We start from the raw sequence: 17,283 nt of genomic DNA on the forward strand, positions 1-17,283 counted from the left end.
GATGGGTGTGTTTGTGTGAGAGAGAGAGACAGCGTGTATGTGTGTTACACACACACACACACACACACACACACACACACTTTAAGAGCAAACTTTTTTTTGCATAAGCTTTGAATGGGCCTCTCCGGTTGCTCATGGGTTAATAGTTCTGTCTTGTAAATTGTTTCCCTTTGCCAAAGTGGGTGTTGCTGGAATGTCTCTTGTAAGGAGGGGGGCTGAGCTGTGTCCTCTGGAGAGGGGCGATGTCAGCATCAAAAAGGCACAAAAGGGGGAGGTTTCCAAAAATAAAACTGTCCATCCTCTCCAGAGCCAGCCAGTGCCAGAGGCAAGTGAGAAGGTGCTTGGAGCTGTCTTCAAGGAACACAAGCTCTGACAGCCAGAGGGAGAGAGGGGACGGGGAGAGGAAAGACGGGGCGTTCTCATTCTTTCTAAGGTATGAGGACTGCAGCTGCAGCTTTGGGAAACCTGCACCGTTGGGCTTTTTCTGTGCTCCTGCTCCTCTGAGCATTCCTTCCCCTCCAGACAGCAGGTACTGATTAAGCCTTTTGCATACATGTACCTGAAGATGTGAATGGCTTCCAAACGTGCCTGAGGAATTTAGCCCAGCTGCCCTTTCTTCCTCCTCCTCCTCCTCTTCTTTTTTCTAAACTCCAGTTGCACTCTGAGTTATATGAAACTTCCAGTTCAACAACTGAGTGCTTTCCCTCTTGGACAGAAACCATGAAGGGATCCTGGAGGAGCCTTCTCCCATTTACTGTAGCTCTTTTCGTAGGGGTTGGCGAATGTCAGAGAGACTTTGCTGGGCAATTTGACCCAAGTCCTTCCTTCAGAGCTGACTCCGGAAGCAGAGAGACGACTCAGCTGAGATTCCGGAGCCAGGGGAGTTCAGGACCCGCAAACAAAGTATTCAGTTTGTTCCAGGTACACAGTTCCCCTTCTCCCTTGGATCATGTTCCTGTCACCCCTAAGACGGATGTAGCCTCTAACGCCTGGGTGAGAAACTTGGCAGGGAGGGAAAACAGAAAGCCGCACTCTGCTCCCACAGACCGCAAGCTCCCTGCTCCCACCAATGTCAGATCCCAATCCATCAATCCTGGGGCAAGAGCTGATGCTCCCGGCAGAAGCCCAAGCTGGACTCCACAGAGACAGAGAGTGGACACCTCACACCAGTGGCTACGGAATGGGCCAAGGCCACAGACAGCGACACAGCTGAGGATGCAAAACTCCCGAAGCCGAATGGTAGGGTAAGTGCAGAAACCACTTTCAAACTGTCAAGCAAGGTACTTGCAAGATTTGACAGCTGCTTCCTCACAGTCAGAGCAGTGCTATGATGGCAGTTTTGCCATCAAACTTTAGTTTTCAGGGCATGGCAGCTAACCCAGAATCTAGTTGCAATGATGTTGTCCCAGAAAATGCCCACCTTTTTCAAAGAAAGAGCGAACTAGCCAGATCTTGTATCACAAAAGAATATTAAGACTGTGCAGTGTACAGCAACAATGTACAGCACTGTCCCATGCATCACAACAATATGAACTGTGGTCTGCTTAAGCTGTTCTGTCATCTGTACCTGAGGGAGATGTACCTAAAGGTGATTAGAAACGTCACAACTGATAGTTTCAGTGTGGTATATATATATATACCGTATACATGCCTAAGGCCTGTTCACTGCCTGGGCAATATGCATACACATTGAGACACTGAGTGCATTTAACACACCCACCCACTGTCATTGTGGTGGATGTGCTTTTGCTCAAGATGTTCACAAAGTAGTCATGTTCCATTTGTGTGTACAAAAAAAATCCACTTTGATTTCCAGGCTGTGGGGTTTGCTGTCTGTTTTCTGTGAATTTTGATGTGCCTGTGTTACTGCCCTTTTGTTAATGCTATGGATCTGTTGATTTTTTAAGAAGAGGGTGTTAAGTAACCTGACCACCTATGTAAAACGAATCTAAACAAAGTGTAGTTCCCACACATCTTTTTCTTGTATAAAAATCTTGGTTCTGTGATGTCTACTTTATTAGTATTATTGCTTGCTTAACTGTGTTGATCTTACAGCCCCATGGAATATATCAGGCCATTTAGAATGTACTTGTAATATATTAAACAGGACTACTGGGGTTGCATTTTTTTCATTGTTGGTAGTGGGAATATTATTTCAGTTGTCTGCATTATGTTCTTCATCCAAGGAGCTTGTATAGCGCACATGTTCTCAGACTGTGGTCTGTGGATCACTGATGGTCTGCAAGCTCCTTTCAGGTGGTTCATAGAAATGGTGCAGAACAGGTGAGAATATATGTGCTTGGTGATTTTTCTCTGAGAACAGAACTGGAGACTGCTTTAAACAGAATCAGATTTATCAAAAAGGCTAACAAGGCATTGGTCTAGGGCCTGTGATGTTCATTAGATTTTATTTTTACACTTTTATTATATTTTTCAAAAATCTTTTCAATGTTATAAGCTACTTGGATATATTTTTGTGATATAGTGGCATATAAATATTTTTTATATAAACTAATAAATAACATGGCACTGTTTTTTAATGATGATGCCAGTAGGGAAATGGTCCACCAAGACCCCCAGCAATGTTCAAGTTGTCCACACACACAAAGTTTGAGAACTGCTGTAGTAATGAACAGGGAGGCTTTTATGAACATCCCTCAAGCTGTGTTGCTATTTTAAAATCTGCTCCTAGGGAGCGCTCTCTGTCTGAGTTAGGCTGGGTCCCTCTGCTGCTTTTAAGAGACTCTGGTGATTCACTGTGCTGCTATCACCCCAGCACTTGAACTTGTCTCCAGCATTTTGTGAGGTGATGATATCCCACATGTACCCATTCCAGTATTTCCTGTGTAGAAATGACAGGGCAGATATAGATCGTGGCTAATGCTATGTGTATACTGATTCCCAAGTCTTATTCCATATTTTCCAGTGCATTTCCCTGTCACTTTCCTTATCACAAAAAGTATGACTTTTGGGGGAAGTGAATTTGTTGTGCAAGACCTCCCAAGCAACTACAGTGATACCTTGGGATAAGAACTTAATTCGTTCTGGAGGTCCGTTCTTAACCTGAAACTGTTCTTAACCTGAGGTTCCACTTTAGCTAATAGGGCCTCCTGCTGCCACTGTGTTGCTGCCGCACGATTTCTGTTCTCATCCTGAAGCAAAGTTCTTAACCCGAGGTACTATTTCTGGGTTAGCGAAGTCTGTAACCTGAAGCGTCTGTAACCCGAGGAACCACTGTATAACAGTGCAACCTGAATTTGCCAGTAATATGTGATTGAATCCCACCCAAAAATAGTGACACTCTGGAAAAGGACTCTAGTGTAGGGTGAGAGGGTTAGCTCCTTCCTCCTCACATGTATGGACTCTTTAATGTCGTCTTGCTCCTCTGGCTGCAAGAAAAGCAGACCTCAGGAAGGTGTTAGCTTGTACTATACTGCTTAAGGGTCAGATCAGATAAATTCATCCCAGCAAAGAGCTCTCGTATGGACACTGGCCTAGAGAATGTCAACTTCACAGATTTCAAATATATGCTTTGTTTTTTTAAAAAACTGAGTATTTGGCAATCCTTACTCTTGCTTCTACCTATATTCCCATGTAAATAAGGCTTCAAAAGGAGTGCAGTCAGCAAACTACTTTGCTGCTGCATGCTGGACATAGAGCTGTATGCAGAATTGGATCTGCTGTTGAATCACTATAAAGCAGCTCCCAGGAGTGTAGGAACATCAGAAACTGATTAGGATGGCTTCCACTGGCTGGCAGAGTCTCTCCAGGATTTAAGATAGGGAGTCTATCCCAGCCTTACCTGTGAATACCAGGGATTGAACCTGGGGTCTTCTTCTGGAAAGCAGATGCTCTACCACTGAGCTATGGGCAATTTAATGTGCACTGTGGGTTGAGATGAGGGAGAAATTCAGTTCAGTTTGCAATTTATGGCAACAAGATGCAAACTGAAACACACACACACACACTTCGGAATTTGCACTTCTCTGAATTTTGGACTGCAGCTCTCCAGCTACAGATTGTGTGCAAAAATGCATATACTACTCAGTGTGTGCCTATAAATGCATATATTAGGGAACATAACATGGAAAAATGCATTCTGTTAGGAAAAGTTGCTTTGCAAAAATGCGTACATTAGGTAAAATTGTGCGCACACAATGTGCATATTAGGAAAATTTTGCACCAAAATGCTGATCAACTTGCACAAGGACTTAAAAATAAATGAAAAATCCAAACTGGTGTGGAAATGTGGACAACTGAACGTATGGTTGGAAAAAAATGAGAAAGTGAGAGATATTGAAATTAACATATCCACCCATCCTTAACAATGGGGCAGGGGGTTGGGAGAGGAGCAGAGCTCTTCCTCTGCCTATCTCCCCTGAAACCAAGGGTCTGTGATTGGAAATATCCCTTTCTGGAAAGAGAGAAAGAGAGATAGAGACAGTTTCAACTGGAAAACCACAGCTGGGGCATCGTTTCCCCTGCTTCAGCCCCTGCTTTGTAGGGAATCCACAGGCTGACTGGGCATTGCTAGTTGAGCATGCCACAAAGCCAGCACGGCACGAGTGGGTGGGGTGTCTGCTTCCATGCTCACTTGTAGGATGCTGGCTTCTCCTTGGCGCATCATCCTTCTCCCTCCTATAAACATGTTGTGGTCCTCAAAGCTGCAGGCATTTGTTTTGAATTCTTTATGAGGCAAGGAAAACCACACCACATTCAAGCCACTCAAATGTTGAGTAAATTGTTTAAATATAACCAGATGCTTGGGGGGGCGGGCGGTTGCTTATTGTGCAAGGGGAAAGTAACAGCCCCTTTAGTCATCTCCGTAGCCCAAAGCCACTGCCAGAACCCACAAAGCATGCAGTTACCCATTAAAATGCTCTTTAATAGGAAGTGGAGAAGACTATGTCCCTTTCCTTACTCCAGCCTTTCCTAATGTGGCACCCTCCAGATGCATCACCCCTGACCATTGGCCGTACTGGCTGGGACTGACGGGAAATGTAGTTCAAAACTCTGGAGAAAGCTTTCTCCATCCTCAGTTCAACGTGCTTTGGCTGCTGCTCCTGCCAATGATGGCTGTACACATGCATTTTTCTAATTCTGGGGATAGTTTTGGAGCTGCACCCCATATAAAGTTTTTTGGTTACACACCTAAGATTCTTAACATGTATGCTTATTTGGACAGTCATGTATCACATGTGTCCATGGACTGAGTAGCCAGGATCAATTGCAACTCTCCATCAAGTACATTCTTGGTCACAATAGCCAGGTGTGCTGCCATATAATGTATGGGATTGCCCTGTTGCATCAAATTTGCTTGGGGGTCTGAAGAACAAATTTCTTTCATAATCTGTGGTTCTAGTAAAGGTAAAGGGACCCCTGACCGTTAGGTCCAGTCATGGATGACTCTGGGGTTGTGTGCTCATCTTGCTCTATCGGCCGAGGGAACCGGCGTTTGTCTGCAGACAGTTTTTCCCGGGTCATGTGGCCAGCATGACTAAGCCGCTTCTGGCGAACCAGAGCAGCGCATGGAAATGCCGTTTACCTTCCCGCTGGAGCTGTACCTATTTAGCTACTTGCACTTTGTGCTTTCGAACTGCTAGGTTGGCAGGAGCTGGGACCGAGCAATGGGAGCTCACCCCGTCGTGGGGATTCAAACCGCCGACCTTCTGATCAGCAAGCCTTAGGCTCTGTGGTTTAACCCACAGTGCCCTTACACTTTATAGCAGGGCTGGGGAACCTCCAGGCCACACATCAGTCTTGGCCCACCAGGGAGTCCAATTTGGCCCATGAGGCTGTTTCCCCCCAAACCACACCAAACTGTTAATTAGCTGGTGTCACTCCAATAGGCAGGTCATGTCAGCTAATGGGTGGAAGACGAGGTTCAACTCTGTGTTGGGAGCTGGTGTGTGTACCCAAAGAAGCTGGGTTTAACTTTCACTCATAAGCTGATGGGGCATGGTTTAAATCTTGCTCAGACCTCTGTAGGATGAACAGATAATTCCATCCTGCTCTGTGCTGCTTTGCCAGTGTGCTCCCCGCAGAACGCCCCCCCCCCACTTTGTGGGTCAACTTTGACAAGTGGATAGCTACAGGGAGGGGCTCACATGATAATGCCCCTTCATAAATTTTAAAACACACAAGATGAGAACAGGATCATGCTATGTTCTGTGTAGGTTTGACATCAGTATGAAGAGGCTGCATGCAGACGGAGGTTTGTTCACAGGGCTTCTCCATGTGAGAGTGAACCCTGATTGACTCAGGATCCCCCACGTGTAGCTCTAGATGAGTACAACATTCACCTGGCCCCTTTGCACTGAAGCCAAATGTCTGGATGGTGGAGGGTGTAGCTGATAGATGTGATCCTGGTGTTCCACCATGTTCATCAGCATGTGAGGGATATCCATATCTAGAGGGTACCAGGTTTGTGGCAAAAGGAGGCTGTATCCTAACAGAACAGGCACTAGGACCTGAAACCTTTCTAGCCTTCCTCTGAAGAAGGGCTGCCACATTTCCAGATGGGCCTTCAAAGAAATGAATGGAAAGAACCAGCGTTTTCCTCATAACCTCTATAACCCTGGTGCCAAACCCAACAAGTGTCCATCTGTACTTCAGTGTTTATGAATTGCTAGCATCATAAAAGAAGAGGAACAGTTATTTTAAGGTTCTGAAGCTTTTGCCTACTTATAATGAACACCTTCCTTACCCTTGCTGAAAAATCTACTGTGTAAACAATGCATCGCTTTAATGCAGGGGCCCACAGCCTCCCCTCCTTCCTCTACTTTGCATCAGTTAGCCTTTAAATAGGGGGAGAGAGAAGGAGGGAGGGAGGGAGGGAGGGAGAGAGAGAATGAACAAACACCCATGCCATACATTTAAAGCACTCCTTAGCCCCTTTAAACAGTCAGAGCTTCCCCCAAAGAATCCTAGGAAGTGTAGTTTGTTAAGGCTGCTGAGAATTGTATGACCTTTCACAGAACAGCTGCTTCCCTGCATGGTGCTAACCTTGCAGCCCTTCGCCTGCAACACTGCTGGTGTACAATGATGTACACCAACCTGTACAATCTGTAGAAGCTGTACAAGCTGTAAAGTGTACAATCTCCCCTTCCCTTTGACCACCTGGATGGACATAGGTCTTCTTCCCTTTGCCCATTTACTAGTCAGTGGCTACTGCATTATCAGGTAGTAATTCTTCTGTGTGTCTATATCAGCTGTGATTTGATCATTCAACTGTTCCCAATGCAGGGATGCAGCAGAACTACTGTTCCTCATAGGAGGCTGTTGTTTCTCTGCATGAATCACTGGCCATGAAGCACAGTCAGAAGAATGACAGGGAACAGGGTCCTCAGTGGGAAGGCACTTCTTCCTTATACATTTGTAGAAGGAAACTGTTTTGGATGTAAGAAAGAGGTCTGCTTCCGGCTTTAATTGTGTTAAAAGTGTTACATGGTTATTGGAAGTTTGTGACATGCTGCTGTAAGGAGTATGTGTGTGTTTAAGCAGCTTTTTTTTATTCTAAGGAAGGTATCCAGGTGTGGGCAATATAACTTGTTTTTAATGTGAACAAGCTGCGCATGTGTACTAGATTCCAATGGGACTTACTGTATGCCAAGGTTCTGGAGCTTATTCCATCAGGAATTGCTGGTTTGGTTTACAGCCAGAGCTTTTCTCGTAGCATGGTGAGTCTTCCTGCCTACAGGAATTGCTGCCAGCTTGTGCCAATAAGTTGAGGAAAGTACCGGAAATGTTTTCCTACTTTGCACTCCTCTCCATCAGTTTTGCAAGATCCCAGTTTACAAATCCTTGAGCAGGAATAGGAAGCTACGCTACTGCCTTCTTTGCCGTAACACGGTTGGCATGGGGAAAACATAATCTGAGGTTGTCAGTAGCTTAGAAAAAACACTTCAACAAATTGCACAAAAAAGGCCAATCTTCTTAATTTTTAAAGGAAACACCCATTAGATCCTGCTATATGTTCAAGAGTACACAGCAATGCTACATAATGTCTTGGAGCAGTTTAGCATCACCATCCCTAACCCTTCATATGCTTTGGACTACAATTCCCAGCAGCCCCATCCAGCATTACCAGTGGTCAGGAATTATAGGTTTTGTAGTCCACAATATCTTGAGGGCACCACATTTACTACCCTGCTCTAGAACAGCAGTAGGGCACCTGAGACTACAAGTCCTTTAATTGCTGATCATGGACCAAGCTGGATGAGGCTGAGGTGTGTTGAAGTCCAACAAGATCTGGAATGCCCCAGGTTCCCTATCCCTGCTCTAAAACCATATGTATCACAAATGTCATTCTTGTCATTGGTACCTGTAGATGAGGGAATCTCTCCTTTTTAAATTTCAACCATGCAGATGCCAGCTGAGGTTTCGTAATGGAAGTTCAGGCACTTTATAAAGGAGATAGCAATAGCTAAATAAAGGGGAGGGAGTTCAAGGTGCAACCATTGTACCATTACTAAATTATTATTTTTTTCCAACTTTCTAGGCCAAATGTCTGTGGGAGTCAGTGCTGCTCAGGGTGGACAACAGCTCCTGGGACCAATCGGTGTATTAAACGTGAGTATAAAGAATAAAATCATATTCTCAGTGATGATTATATTAGGAAGTGCTGTATTATACAGTCTCAGTTCCCATAGTAAGGGGCACAGGTGCATCTAAGCCCTGTTCAGGCATATAAGAAGTGGGGTGGGGATGATGGTCATAGAACATACTATATCTGTCCCATTCACTTCTGGAATGACCAGCTGAATAGAAAATGACCACAAAACCGGGCCTGAAGGGAGCCCACACACAAATAGATGTGTTCAGGCATTCATATGAACATGTGTGTTGACTAAAGTTTTCTTGTGGTGTATTAAAACACAGGTTTAATGCAAAAGGATGGATTTGTAGGATGAGAGAGGCATGTCACCACATAAGGTGTTGTGGGAGGGATGTCTACCTAGACCTACCTCAGTTATTGATAGTGATTTAAGAGGGTAGCTATTTCTGCTCCAACCTGTATTTGTCATAATCAGGGATGCAGTTCCGTTTCTGCTGAATGCTATGTTACTTGTCTTGCTGTCCTCTATTTAACACAAGTTTTGAAACTATATAGCTTACGTAACTTACATTCATTTCAATGTAAAGGGAATGCCAAAACAATGTAAAAAGAAAACTTTAATTACGTATCGCTAGCAATCTTAAACAACAACAACAAAACGAATGAATACCAATCATATTGGGTTGATTGGTTTCTTTTCCTGGCTACGGACAACATACAGAAGTAGTCAAAAGTAGCTGACTGGGGAAATCATGGGGATAATGCAGACAGTCCACATAGAGGGAGAGAGATACACAAACCCACACATAAGGCAGTACCTTTTTTGTATGTGGGCACTTGCTCCTGCGTTTCTGGTTTTGTCCTGCAATGTTGAACCACAATAACAGGAACTGGAAGCCATAAGGGAGTGAAGAAAGGCTCACAGACAAGTTTCTGGATGAGGTTACATGATTACAGGGACAACCTTTGCACGAAGTGATGGTTCTGATTGGTTCCAGAACATGAGGAAGTTTAACCACTTGCTTATTAAAATTCATTAAAAGGCTGTACTGGGAGAGGCAGGGATGTGATAATCTGTCTTTCATGGGGCATGATTGCACTCAAGGGAGATAATAGGGAGAGATCATAGGTCTTTGTTTGGTTGCCAATCAGTTACTTTCCTGAGAGCTGATCTATTAAAGAGGTCCGAGCAGAAGGGTTTAATCTGAAACTGGGTGACTCTGAAAATCTCTGCCTCCACTTTATAGCTTCCCGGAGACTAGCCTAGTGGGAATCCCCACCCCCCGCCCCACCAGCTTAGGCTATTGCTTCAACGATTCCTCTCTAATTTTAAACATGGGATCTTGTAAGCTGAGGCCTTCCGCAGGGCTCTTTTACTTTCAGTATATTCATAGGTACAGGGACAGAGTGGAGTGATTTACAAGGGCTCATGGGGAGGCCATGATGACATCATTAACCATATGAGCTGGAAACTTGGGGATGCAGTTCATTACATTGTAAATCAGGACAGCCCATAGGTTACTGGTCCTTTGTGCTAACCTTTGTATAAAGGCATGCTTTTAAACTTCCAAACATGGCAATCCCCTAAAACCCCAGAAGAATGATAAAGAAGTACTTAATCTCATCCACATTCATATTTAGCACTCGCTGCTTCCAATATCACAGTTCTCCACACAACAACCTGTCTGAACAACTTCAACATGCTGCCCAGAACAATACTTCAGAGTTTTGTTTGAAATAGGGATGGAGCAATCTATTTCTAATCTGTCTCTGTTCTGTTCTACTTCGACATTAATCTGTGAAGTTTTTTTTTTTATATATCCATACTGTATTTAAATTTGTGTGTTTTATGATTACTATTTACTTCATTTATGAATCGCTTCCCAAGAGGCATCCTGAATCAATTTACAATATAATAAGAACATACAGGAAAATAGTTAAAACAGCTGCACATATAAAAAGAATTATATATGTTAAAGTAACAACAGGACTTCTCAGTGTATGCATGTCTAAGCATATTTTTATTTCAATGTATCCATGTCTAAGCATATTTTATCCTAAGATGTTCATTTTAATGTATGTTTCTACAATTTTTGAGCTGAGAACATTATCACAAAGCATTTGGAGAAATGCAAAATCCGGATTTAAATTTCATTCAGATCCATGCATTAATCTGGGAGGCGTGAATTAAGTTGGTTCACTTTTAAAATGCAGACCAAATGGAGTTCTTCCCCATGCCAATTTTGAAATCATCACTTCATTATTTACTTTCTGTGCCCAGCTTACTATGGAGGTCTGGGCTCTAAGACTGATTATTCACCACTGAATACCCAGGAATGCCTTTTTTCATGTTACATTTTTCATGTGACATTTTCACTGTTGGGAAAATAATTATAGACCAGGACAGAAATACAGTGGTGCCCCGCAAGACGAATGCCTCGCAAGACGAAAAAACCGCTAGACGAAGACACTCGCGGAACGGATTAACTTCGTCTTGCGAGGCACCACTGTACTCTTCTGTTTAATTCTGTAATTTGGTGGTGAGGAATTTGTGTTCCACGAGATGTTTTGGGACACCAACTCCCATCAGCTCCAGCCAGCATGGCTAACGGTCAGAAATAGTGGGAATTGTGCCCCCAGATATCTAAAGAACCACAAGTTTCCCATCGCTGCTGTAAATCAATCTTCTTTCATTAGAAATAATGAAGACTCATGGGAAATAATAAAGGCAATAGTGAAAAAGAAATTAATGTCTCCTTGAGAAATATGTCATGGCTCTGGGCTAGCTTTGTAGCATCTATTAGCATTTTGCTTTTCTAAACTTGGAGTGGGCATTCCTTATATTCTGTGAAGGGTGGTGCTCTTTGGCTAAGGTGTAGGAAAGCATGCAACACATTCTACATTTTTACAAAATGGAAGTAGCATTAGCTGGGTTCAAAGCTCCAGGACCTTGCATTAGGTCCAGGTTACTCTGAATATTCAAAATGCCAGTTTGTGTGGCCTTGCCTTATACCAGAATAGTTTCACCAAACACAAAAGCATGGCAAATGGAGAAAAATAAGGAGTGTGTGCTTCCAATTTTAACAGTCAGAAAGCATCAAAACACAGCTGGATCAGACCAAAGACCTATTTAGTCTAGCATCTTGCTTCCCATGGTGGTCAGCCCAGAAGCAGGACAGGAACACAATAGCACTTCACTGATCATGATTCCCAGCAACTAGTGTTCAGAGACATAGTGCCTCTGAACCTTGAGGGTAGCATATAGTCAACTGGAATAGCTGCCACTGATAGCCTAATCCTTTGTGAATTTGTTCATGTAAGTAGAACACAGGACTGAAGTTGCATGAACAAGTTTTTCTTAATGCAGAAGAAAGTGGATCAGCAGTACAGACAGCAATGTTAAGAGCGAGGGCAGAAGCAGGAAAAAGGCACTCTTTATTTTCTGCAGAGCAAGGGGAAAGTGTGACTAAACTGAATTGAATAATGATGACTATAATTTGTGGCATGGACTGCGAACAAACCAGTAGCTAATGGCAGCAAAGTAGATGATGATCAGTCACAAAAATAATGGCCTGTATTCAGATGTAGAGTCGTTTTCAAGGCCATCCCCTTCCTTTGATTTAAAGTAAAGAAACAGGTGCTTTCAGCCTTTAAAAAATTGGCACTAAGCACGTATAGCAAGGGTGTGAAATCTGAAAGATCTGGCAGCTATTAGATGCCTGGCCGGTGGGGTTGGAGTTGTCTATCTGCCAATGTGCTGAATAGGACTTGTCATTGCATAATGAAAATACAGTGGTACCTCGGGTTAAGTACAGTGGTACCTCGGGTTACATACGCTTCAGGTTACATATGCTTCAGGTTACACACTCTGCTAACCCAGAAATAGTGCTTCAGGTTAAGAACTTTCCTTCAGGATAAGAACAAAAACCGGGCTCCGGCGGCATGACAGCAGCAGGAGGCCCCATTAGCTAAAGTGGTGCTTCAGGTTAAGAACAGTTTCAGGTTAAGTACAGACCTCCGGAACGAATTAAGTACTTAACCCGAGGTACCACTGTACTTAATTCGTTCCGAGGTCCGTTCTTAACCTGAAACTGTTCTTAACCTGAAGCACCACTTTAGCTAATGGGGCCTCCAGCTGCCACCATGCCGCTGAAGCACGATTTCTGTTCTCATCCTGAAGCAAAGTTCTTAACCCGAGGTACTATTCCTGGGTTAGCAGAGTCTGTAACCTGAAGCGTTTGTAACCCAAGGTACCATTACATCCCTTAGCATGCTATCAGTTTGAACAACTTCCCTCATACACATCAACATGAGAAGACTCTTGGATGATAAAGATTTGGAGGGAGAGGCAAGTAAAAGTGAAAAGGTTGTACCAACAGAGAGAGATTAAATGGTACTTGTTTTTATAGTTGTTTCTTCTGTAATAGCAGGACCCTTTATTAGCTGCAGCCTGATTACTTACTCTTAAATTTTATTACTGACCACGTGATCTGTAAAATTGTGTTTTGGCTACCAGTGTTAATTGTGTTAAACATTTTAAAAAACCATATTAAAAAGATTCAGCTGAGTCCCAATATGACTTCAATAATACCTCTTCGAACCATTGCATATTGAGTAGGTGTGATTGGGAGCCATGTTTAAAAAGTTAGCATAACATTATTACATAATGCTATACAGGCAGAATTCATAACAATCACATTTAACTGAGAATGGCCAGATGTAATGGCTAAAAGTGGAATAGCTAATCTGAGACTTTCCAGATGTTGAATTCCAACTCTAGCATGGCAGGGGATGGTGAGAATTACAATCCAACAAAATCTGGAGGACCACAGGTTAGCCATCTCTGGGTTAAAATAACTTGAGAAAAGACTTCCGGGTTGGCGCCATCGCCGAATGGCGGACTCCCTCCGAGCTCCGGAGGGAGTCTGCTCGGCAGGGGCTGGGTCCTACCGCGCCGGCGACGCGGGGACCCTCAAAAACCACGGGCACGGAGCCCGTGGACATGGGGACTCGGCTGGCACCGCTAGCGCCCTCCCGACTCGTGAAGGAGCCTTTTTAAAGGCTTCGGATCGGGTGCCGGGGAGTGGCGTGGTGCTTTGAGTCCATTGCTTCCCCTGCCGAGCGCAGCCGCATGCCATTCGACGGAGAGCGCTGACTTCTTCCATTGGAAATTCGGACTATCAACAACAACCCGTGAGTAATTGGGAAACCGGGTACAAAAGGAGAAAAAAAGAAATTTTTTTCGGATTCGGCACGAGCGGGGGGGATCTAAAAAGGAAGTCAGTCCCCCCCCTGATTGTAAACATTCTAAAACAAGGACTGGGTAACCAAGATCGAAAGAGAAGTTTATTGCTGACAAAAATCATTATTTCCACGAAGGGAAATTACAAGAATTGTGCTGGAGGAGAAGAGTGGAGGGTGAGAGGGAAAATGCAACCCCCCCTGGGAACCGGGGTGATTCGTAGAACCTGGCGAAGAGAGACGGAGACTTTGACAGCTGTCAAAGTAGCTGTCAAAGCTGGAGAATATAAAGAGGACTTTGTTACAAGGACTTTGCTGGCTAATTTTGTTACAATTTGACACAATATGGATATAAACTGTCGGAAAATAAGGAACAACAATTTGACTTTTGGATTAGAGGATATAAAGTTACTACAATCCCCCTAGAGGGGTTTCGGGACATTACAAGTGGTCGTATGTGGAAAATCACTCTGGGATTCGCACAGGACTTATCTTCTGGGAAAGCTGCAAAACTGACATAGTATTTTGTCTACAGAGGTGTTTACATTAAAAGGAGACAATAGAATTTTCTATTGAAGAAAGGAAGGGACTGGACGTAAGTTTTTGTTCCTGAACAACAAACCTCTGTAGAGATACCAGATTTCGGAATAAGAATGTTTTAGCAGCTGAACAAGACAAGAAACCCGAGAAAGTAAGGAATAAAAAGAACAAAGGACTAACTACGACACGGAAAGAACAATGGGAGGAGCAGCAAAGACCAAGGAAATTAAAGGCATCTATTAGACTGGATTTTTGAAGTTAAACATTATTAAAATAAACAAATTAAAAGAAAACCGCAAGGTGGAATGGGAAAAATCTGGCCATGGACTTGAGATCTCCAGGCTGACAACATATAGACTGATGGACATGTGGAATTCAAACCGGGGAAGGGAAGGGGGAGTTTTGGAATCCAAAGGCTAATGTAACCATCTTTTTGAAACTTCTTATACTTTTTATCTTCTATTTCTTTATATAACTTTTGTATATTATGGTATTTTGATTTGGCATGTTTAAAAAAAAGGGAATTCGTGGAAGGAAATTGGGGTTGATCTTGGGGAAAAATCTTTTTTCTTTTTCTGTTAATGATGAGGGATGATGATAAAATTGTATAATTTAAATTGGTTAATGGGTTAAACATATTAAGTTTTAAAATGGGAGTGAGAGCTTGTGGAACCAAATTAATGAAAGGGGAATACAGTCGGGGGGGGGGGAGGAGGGAGTCCTAGAAAGAAGATAACGAAAGTAAGGCTCTAAATGTATTCTATCTTTTCTTTTCTGTTATTTTTCTATATTATTGGAAATTCTAATAAATATGATTTAAAAAAAAATAAAAATAATAAAATAACTTGAGAAAAGAAAGCTCTTTGCTTCAGCTTTCTTTTCCTGAATGCTTTCCTAGAAAGTTCCCTTGTTGCCTAGATGATCCCATATTGTTTCTTGCAGAAAACTTAAGTGTTTAATTTGGATGTGTGTGAGATGGGTGGGTGAAACAAAAAGAGAAAGAGAAATTATCCTGGCTGCTATACTAAATGCATGGTGGTTGACTAAGTAAACCACAGCAGTGTTGCACACATGCCATTGCCTTGTTCCTGCTGGAGCCTCTCACACATTGCAACCATGATGTTGACTAATTGGATTTTCTCTTGATGACTCTGCCATTGTGCTAATGACACAAGGATATTGAAAACATATTTCTGAAGTTTTGAATAAAATGAGCATTGAGATTGCATTGCGTTTGAATGAGAACCTGGCAGGACAGATCCAATAATATGAACTGAATTACCACCCTCAAATTCTTGCTGTACTTAACGCTGTCATCATCCATCCTTTGATATTCCTGTTGAAGTCCTCTTGCCTTGTGCCTTTACTGCTGTTGCCCAGATTTTAAGAAGCATAAATGGGTAGCTGCCATCATGTGGCGACCTTTCTCATTATATATTATCACTGTGGCTGCATTCTGTTTGCATGAAATTTAGACACGTTTCCATTGAGCTCCTCTGCATTCCTTGAAGTCAGACACTGCCACACTCTTACTTGTCCATGCTGGGATGTCACACCAACTCCTTGCCTGGCTAGTTATCCTTTGTGTGTGAAATGGATGATAAGACAGAAGGGGAACAAGACTTGAAGAAGGTGTTACAGATTCCCAAATCTCTGCTGCCAGGACTTCAGTATGGTGAGCTAGGGATGAAGTCTGCCTTCTCCCAAAAGCCTCCAAGTGCTGAAATGATAATTTACCAAGCGGTTCCCACGGATCTTCATATGTCCTGTGTTTCTAAGCAATTAATTCAGGTACACTCTGATTATGTGCTGGACTGCTCATTAACTGCGTGTTGGACAATTTGTTTTGACAAAATGCAAGAGAGTGGATTGAGGTTGCTCATGCTCAGCCAAGAAAATTAAACCCTTTTCAGAGCTCTCTTCCTGCCCCCAAAGATATCAGTACTTACCTCCTAGCTTCTTCTGTTTTGTGGTTTGATTCCACTTTCATGGGTTGTCAGACCGCAGTGCCTCTCCCCAAAAGTGCTGCATTTCTATCATGTACTTACTATTTCTCTTCACCTCAAAGTAAGAAACCTCTGGGAAAAGCTTTCTGAACTACTTGACTGGGTGGTTGCAGCCTAGCAGTATCACGATAGTCAGAAGGGAACAATGACTCAACTGGAGCATTTTTCTCTGTGGAATTCTTAAAGTAGGCCTCTTGGGAGCTGCTTGTGTCCTTGATTCAGAAACAGCACAGGAATAGCCATAGGAACCCTTTGCAGAATGTCTGAAATAATAAGGGGCAAATGCTGCTAAGGCAACCAAGTTGTGGGATCTGGCCATGAGGAAACACATTCCAGTGCAGCATGCGTTTTGTGTGCACAAGGTCCCAAATTCAACACCCTCACCACTGTAACTCTAACTAAAAGGTAGCAGGCTAGGAAAAATGGTTTTGGACTGAAATTTTGGAGAGATACTGCACGTCAGAGTAGATGGCACCAGAACAGACACATGAAAAATCTGACTTGGTATATGACAGCTTTGTATATTACACAATGAGAAATTTCATAGAGAATTTCCAGGCAGAAGACAATGCTGTGGAACTGTTACAAATATGACTAATTGGCTGACTCCAAGGGCTACAGTGTTACATGAGCACATGCTGTCCATCAGAATGTTGGGTCATGAACCTTCGCCACATGGTCACACACCACACATATCTGTAAGGATCTGGATGCTCATGTGCACACACTGAGTGCGGTGAGGGAGATCAGCACACTGTCCCACTCTGGGTGGGCCCACAAATGCACCCACAGAAGGAAGGATTATTCCCTGTGAAATCAGCTTGCTTTCCAGAACTGCAGAATATTCAGTACTAGCCTTCTAGTGTATTGTGGAAGTTGGTAGTTTTTGTCATAACCAGTGGACCAAGAATAATTAATAAACTACATTGGTGGTGGTGG

General features: G+C 43.2%; 1 protein-coding gene across 1 annotated transcript in view; it reads left to right on the top strand.

The window, feature by feature from the left end:
- Positions 1-219: 219 nt before the first annotated feature.
- LTBP2 (latent transforming growth factor beta binding protein 2) overlaps positions 220-17,283 on the top strand; it is a 148,910-nt gene continuing 131,846 nt past the window's right edge. The window contains exons 1-2 of the mRNA XM_080977541.1: positions 220-1,244; positions 8,501-8,571. Coding sequence (XP_080833667.1) covers positions 721-1,244; positions 8,501-8,571 — 595 coding nt within the window. The 5' untranslated portion in view covers positions 220-720. The remainder of the gene's footprint in view (positions 1,245-8,500; positions 8,572-17,283) is intronic.

Source organism: Podarcis pityusensis (assembly GCF_964106645.2).
Source record: "Podarcis pityusensis genome assembly, chromosome: 1".
In the NCBI taxonomy this organism is placed as follows: domain Eukaryota; kingdom Metazoa; phylum Chordata; class Lepidosauria; order Squamata; family Lacertidae; genus Podarcis; species Podarcis pityusensis.